Here is a 7,364-nt window from a genome sequence, read left to right as displayed (position 1 = left end):
TTGACGGATTGATTAATAATGAGGCTGTAAGGAATAGAAAAACATTTTATTTGATAGACTTTACTGTGTGTTTTTTATTAAAAATATTTTATTTATTTGAAAAAATCTATATGTTCTTTTTTAAATATTACTTTTATTTTGTTTGTTTATTTATTTTATTTTATTGAGTATTTGGGGCAGGAACAGAAATCAACTAGGGTTGATTGGCAAAAAGTCATACAATCATCTTGTAATTATAAATTATACTGCTAAACCGATAGACTATTGTCAGGGTAGATATCCTATTTCATTACATGCAAATGATAATGAGGCTGTGAGAGATAGATGTACAGTCCATTCAAGGTCTTAGGTCATATCCAGGCACACATTTAGAAGCTGAGAAGAACTCTGTAGAGAGCTCATTAGAATTACTCATTAGAATTACCAATTAGAATCGGATTGCATGCTTGTTTATTAAATATTTGACTAATTTGACAATGCTGTCAGCTACCAATAAGATATTTAAATCCAATTTAAATGTAAAAAAAACAACAACAACATATGTTTCCCATTTTTTTTGTTCACTGGAAATATATTAAAAAGTAAATTTTTTTGTAGTTCTGTCAGCTAAGCAAGCATCTTCAGTGTACACATCAGTCTTACATTTAACCGACTGTACGCTTCTACCCCTCACAGCCTCATTTTCACGCACGTCAAATTAAGTATGCCGTCTACTGACTGTAGTCCATGGGAAAGGACTCAAATTCATCATGTCTTGATCGCAAGTGTGAAGACAAGCCCTGACATTCCTTCCCAAGTTCATCTTCCTGTTGGTCTCCTGCTTGGCGTCCTCTAGCGCATGGATTCTCCCCACGCAACTGAATAAAGTTCCTCTTTTAAAAGCTTCTATGAGGGCCAGAGGGGGCTTTGAATATTCGCCACATACTTAATGAGCTAGAGACAGCAGCGGTCATCAGTCATTTACTCTGTTTTTGTGGAGACAAAGGCGAGAATTTTGCCCTGGCATCTGCTGCTTGCACAATGCTCTCTCTCTCTCTCGTGTTCGCTCGCTTGCTCTGGACTTTAATGTGGTTATGATTAGAGACGGGGCTGAGGGATTGGTACGTGGGGGTAGAGGGGTCTCATATGTACTGCAAGGGAAAAAAGGGGGAGGTGCGCAAAGCGAGAGAGCGTGTTTATGTGCTGTGCGTACTGAAATATGAATCACAAAAGAGACAAAAAGAGGTCAAAGAGAATCAAATAAAAGTTTGTCCTCTAACTAGATCAGAGCTGGCAATGCAAACACACAAACACACACTGTGGCCCCTCCCTGTGAGGAATTCCAGCAGGGGATTTAGCACTGTCGTAGCTGCGGGTGTTGTTATTGTTTTTTTTGTGACGCGAGGCATTCGGAGGCGGGTGGGCAACGGGGACGCAGCATGTTCGACTGTATGGAGGCTCTGGGCATGGGTCCCCGCCAACTCTACGATGTCACCAACCGGGGTGCATGCATGCTTCGGAAGGCGAGCCCCTTCTACGCAGGACTGGACCCTTTTGCTTGGACGGGGACGGCCAGCGTACGCTGTAAGTGTCTTTTCTTATTCTTTTAATGGGGCCTCCACTCTCACGTTGACCACAGGATGCTCGGTGCCAAACGAACCACTCGAGCTGCATTCATCAAGCTGTGTTTGTGTGTTTTAGAGATGCTGTTTGAGTCGATCGTTTTCCATGATTGTCACGAACAGAGTCTGGTTTCACCAACAGTGTGGGTAACCTGATTTTTGACCTTGTCGGTTGCTGAAAAGTTAAACAGAAAGGAAGTAATACCAGAGGGAGAGATGAAAGAGAGAGTGTTTGAGAAAGAGAGAGAGAGAGGGAGAAGTGGGGGGGTGAACCTGACACTGTGCTATAATTTCAGTCATGCAGATTGCATTTGTCTTCTTCACTTCACAATTGTGCCTGACAGCTCTGGTATCCCAGCATGCCTGACCATGGCTCAGCCCACACAACAGCATCAAACAAGCATAAAAGAGGAAAAAACGAGAGGGGCATTACTCAAGTATGTGTCACTGATAAAACTCTCAGATCGGGAATTGGAAAACGGATTGGGTGATTAGACTGCGACAGGAAGCCAAATTGTAAACGGCATCAAATAAATAGTAAAGAATTGGTGTAAATATACTGAGTGGAAAGTTCAGTAAGTATGAGAGCTAGAAGACCTGGACCGCTCTTCGATTTTCTCCCTTTTTCATTCTTTGTCTCTGTTTCAAACATTTAATTTTTCCTTCCTCCGTTCCAGACCTTAGACAGCCTTTGGCTTTAAAAAAAATCATGCTTCAACATAGACAAAACTGGGGTCCGTTTTCATAAGGGATCAGTCTGAAGTACCAAATGATACTTCATGAGACGCTGAGAACAAAACTCAAATGTCCAGTTCGGTAAACATCCCCGTTACCCTTTTCCCAAAATGCACGGCGCTCTTGCTGTTTTCCATTTGTATTTGTTGAAGCTTCTGCTTTTTGTTCCTCCTTCTCGGCCTCTAAGGGCGACTCATCTGTCTTCATTAATCGTGAAAGACACCAACGTTTCAGTGGCTGTCAGCCACACTGGGTTCTCTTTAATGAAGACAGATGCCCTGTCTGAGCTCGACCCAGAGGGGAGGGGAGGGAGGGAGGGAGGTCCATAATGCCTCTTCTCCTTGGTCAAGGCCCTGATGATAACAAGATGAAATCTGTTTATTTAATCAGTCATGTCTCACCAACGCTACACAAGCACACGATCAGGGCCCACGTTGGAAAACGAGTCCTCCAATTGCTCCGCCACTGCTTCTCGAATTCTGTTCCTTCCTGGTTACAGGAAATAGCAGAGATCGAGAGGCAATCAGACAGATCCCGCTGCCCTCGGGGAAGAACAGGAGTGGTGTACTGTTACAAGCCACCATGCCCAGTAACCTCTGTAAACAAGACCGGCCTATCCGACCACTGGACTCACTCAGTTGTTGCTCTTAATTGTGCTCTTAAACCAGGTCAATCAGTGTTTAGTCCAGAGTTTCATTAGGGGCAGGCCAGCTGCAATGCTTTGTGGGTAAACTTCTCTAAGAGTTAAATTTGTCTCACTGTCTCTTAAAGTTTCAGCTTTTTTGAGTCTTAATTTGATTAGAAAGCAGCAGAGAGGGGGTGGGGACTCATTGCAGGCCAAGACTCGAACCTGCATCAGCAGCAACACCATGGCTTAACATATCTGGGAGATTTTAGCACTTCTTATTTTGTAATCTCTAGAAAGGAAGTCTCCTTCTCATAAAAATACTTTTTCTGCATCTGGTACTTTTTGTTTTTACAGTTTGTTGAATTTTAGCCCACAAGTGCCTTTTCTAGGCTGTAGGCTAAGTGGTGTCTGTTTCTGCCTGATGTCCTCATAAACTCTATAAATATTCTGGATTGTGCTGGTCATGTGTGTGTGTGTGTGTGTGTGTGTGTGTGTGTGTGTGTCTCTCAGGTTGTGTGTTTGTTAGAGGAAATAGGAAAAAGTGGTTGGCCGTGAGGGATTCACACTGATCGCATCCCAGTTCAACAATAGAAATATACTCCGTTAATGTTAAACAAGCTTTGAATAATATTTTTATTTCTTAACTTGTGTTATTAAATCTTGCACTTCATTGCAAGGACATTTTAGCCCACAAGCAAATAACCCTTATATCTTCTGGGCTAAGCAATATCACTTCTGATGTGTTTTAGCCCTCAGTGGTGTTTTTCTTTGTGATATTCTTATGAACTCTATAAATAATCACGCTTGCACTCACTTAGTATGGGTTGTTAACCGTACAAATTAAGGATGACTGATAATACAATTTTTACTGATATAATTATTTTCATGTTACGGCTGATAACTGATGAATGGCTGATATTTAAATGTTATAATATTTTGTCTAAATAAATTAAATATAGAACACTAAAATCAGTTGTTTTGGATGCTACAAGTCAATTTAGGCATCAAAACATTGAAATGTAAAGCAAAAAAATTTATATTTTTGCTGAAGTGTTAAGTTATTAGCGCTTTTAAAAAATGAACTAAATAAGGATTAGATGACAGCAAAGATGATCTAAATGTAAAAGTAGGGAAAATGAGAATCCACAATTACATATCCAATGCATCCCTAAATGGTAAGCTTTTTAAATGTCGAATCTCATAAGAAATGTGTCTGTGCTGTCATTTTGTGCTTTTTGTGCATTTTCATCTTCGAATTATGCATAAGGCGTTTCAGTGCATTTTGATGATTTAAAGGTGGTGCAGTAGCTCTGTATGGATGGCCGTTGAACTCTGTCTAAGAGGGAGTTGGAAGGCAAACCCAAGAGAGGAGGCCCGGCGCGGCCGCTGAGATTCCACAGTCTGCCGCTGGAATCCATTTGCTGCTGTTTATAATATCCCGGCAGGGTCAAGGAACCGTAAATAAGAGAGATCCGCCTCTCATAGAACTGCAATAATGACTGTTTTGCACTGCTTGAGGGATGGGCGAATTTTAGACTGACTGTGAAATGTTCAGATGGTGCAATTGAAAGAACCAAAACATGCACATGGTTCTGTTTGGGTCAAATTATTAGGGTGAGTCCTTTGCACCTCGTTGTAGATTTCAGGACCATCCCGACAGGCATACTGAAAGACTTATTGGACAGTCCAAAGTTGCCCCACATCTATTCAGGAAGCATTGCTAATTAGCTAATCTTTCCTCTTCACTTTCATGGGTCTCTGAGAGACACAAACAAGGCCAGGCATCATGAGATTGAATACTCTGGGTGAGGCTCAATGGCTGTCATAGTTTGGCCATCACCTCCCTTTTGTCTGATAATTTAGTGATTTAGTAAAGATGTTTACTGACAGCTCCGGTGCCTGGTTGGCAGTTTCTCTCTGGGGGCGAGGCGTTGGCAGGATCTTTGTCAGTCTGAAACCATGTGTGAGCTCAGTGTGAGGGGAGAAGTTTTGTTACCAGTGTGTTGTTGACTGACGGCTTGGCTCCATCGTTACTAGCGCTCACTGTTATGTGAAAACGTGAGGCAAAATATAGCTCAAACCCCCACTATGTTAGTCTACAGCTGGGCCGTAGAAACTCCCCGTCAGTCAATCATTGGTTTTATCTAAAATGAGAATCAGGTTGAGGGGTTGCAGCACTGTTGATGAGGTGATGCTTCTCAGAAGACATTGATTCTGGTACTGTGTTGTATTGCTAGAGCTGAGATCTGGTGCATGTTTCAGTGTTTAACATGATCTCAATGCGTTTTGATAAATCTGCACATCATTGTTTCTGACTGATTTTATCAGTGGTTTCATGTCACAGATGCTCTTGTAGCTCTTGTCATGAAAAACATCCTGTTGTACGATGGGGAGGGATGGTCAGCAAGTCACCCACCAACCGACTAGTTGATGTAGAGTTGATGTAAAGTTTTTTCTGTGGTATTTTTAGTGGCAATGCTTTAAAGGGGAATTAAGACTTCTCTGAGATTTTCATGTGCTGTGGTTTAGCATACTAAAACTGTCGGTGAGAGAAGTTGCGCCTTTTAAAGCACCGTCTGTACTGCCATCAAAGTACTGCTTGAATAACAAATTCACTGCCTTTCAGCATACATTTGAAGGCTATTTCTATAAGACAGCAAATTGCCAGCTGTGAGCAATAGGGCTGTGCAATATATCGAAAGTATCGAAATATCGCAAATGTACATATCGCAATATGCATATCGCTACAGCTTGCAATATTTGGGGCCATGAACAAAAGACAAAGAGAAAATCACTCACTGCTCTTACCTAAATAACATTTGTAGCTTAAATAAGAATCAGTGCATATTGAATTTTAGAATCAGAATCAGAATGAGCTTTATTCACCACTTAAGTGTGCGCAAACACAAGGAATTTGTTGTGGTTTTACAGGAACTCTTGGTACATACATACATACAAATAACCATATATATATATGACACAAGATAGTTATAGAAGTTCACAGAACTGACTCTGAAACTGACTTTACTGAAAAAAACTGTTTCATCTGAGCATGTGGCACTTTAAGCATTATTGTATCGCATATCGAATATCGCATTATTTAATGAGTTATCGCATATCGCATATCGCATTTTTCTTCAATATCGCACAGCCCTAGTGAGCAATGTAACCATTGTTAGCCATGGATATTTTTAAAATGTTAGTCTCTGTAAAAATGGAAATGGACTGTTTTTGTCCACATCTTTGGTGTTTTTTTTAAGACAACACATCAATATCTAAACAGTAAAAATGTGTGTAAAAACCCCTAGCTGTTTTGTATAGCTGTTTTTGATCATAAGACCGTATCCGATGTGAGTGCCATAGTGACCATGATGTTCAAAATCAGCCTTCTAACATTAACAATTATGGCATGTAGACTGCAGATAGATTTGTAGATAATATATGTATAATTTAAAAAAAAAAACGTTCTCTCATATATTGTAAAGTAATAGTATAAGTAATCATGTAATATAAAAACATGTGCATATATTTTACATTTTGTGTGTATGTCAGTGGCGTTCCGTCCATATAAGCTGCGAATGTGCCGCATACCCAGGCCGTCTGAGAGAATGAGTTCACGGGCTAATTAATATAAACATGATTATAAGTTGATCCCTTGTCATTTGAGATGTGACTTAAAGGTTAATAAAGTGTTGGGAATAAGTATGTAAAATTATTTATTTGAAAACAATGGTAATTTTCTGTAAATCTACCAGTTGCGGTTGCTTCCGGGCGAGCGGATTCTCCGCAGCTTTCTCGTCTCCGCTTTGTAGCTATGACTCGTCAGGATTGTAGTGCGTTCTCAGTGTTTTACTGGCCTGCGGATGATTTAATGCGCGAAGGTAAGCTGTTCGCGAAGCGCTCACCCAAGCGAAAAAATGCGCTAGCTGTTGCTGCCAGATCTCCATTGCCGAAAATTACATTGTGTTTGATGCAAAACTAACTCGACTAAATCATATGAAAAAAAAAACATCATAACTGTATATTTTCATGCTTTCTCAAGCTAAGAAAATTTTGAAAGTCCACTAAAAACATATCTGGTCATAGACAATGTTGAAGACGTTATTGTCAACATGCCTAAGTGGTAAATAATAAAAAAAAGGTTTATAAAAATGTATATAAAATTTTAAATAATAACAAACATCAGGAAAAAAATAGGAAACAATATCTTTGTTTTCCATATACTTGTGTCGCTTACAATTAAAGTCCTTTTCTGATTTTATTGTTGTTTGCAACATTACTTGGCAATATTTTAAAGATATTATTATTTATTTATTTATTTTTTGGTATTTTGCATGGTCTATTATTGGAGTAGTGTCACCCGGGTGGGAGTTGTAACTCCTATTCACTGGGAATAAAAA

The 7,364-nt window shown here is 39.9% G+C and overlaps 1 protein-coding gene across 1 annotated transcript in view; it reads left to right on the top strand.

The window, feature by feature from the left end:
* The first annotated feature begins 1,319 nt into the window (after nucleotides 1–1,319).
* LOC107707012 (retinoic acid receptor gamma-A-like) overlaps nucleotides 1,320–7,364 on the top strand; it is a 27,098-nt gene continuing 21,053 nt past the window's right edge. Inside the window, exon 1 of the mRNA XM_016510879.1 lies at nucleotides 1,320–1,563. Coding sequence (XP_016366365.1) covers nucleotides 1,419–1,563 — 145 coding nt within the window. The 5' untranslated portion in view covers nucleotides 1,320–1,418. The remainder of the gene's footprint in view (nucleotides 1,564–7,364) is intronic.

Source organism: Sinocyclocheilus rhinocerous, unplaced genomic scaffold, assembly GCF_001515625.1.
Source record: "Sinocyclocheilus rhinocerous isolate Xijiao unplaced genomic scaffold, SAMN03320098_v1.1 scaffold714, whole genome shotgun sequence".
Lineage (NCBI taxonomy): Eukaryota > Metazoa > Chordata > Actinopteri > Cypriniformes > Cyprinidae > Sinocyclocheilus > Sinocyclocheilus rhinocerous.
This window is presented reverse-complemented; position numbering and strand designations above follow the sequence as displayed.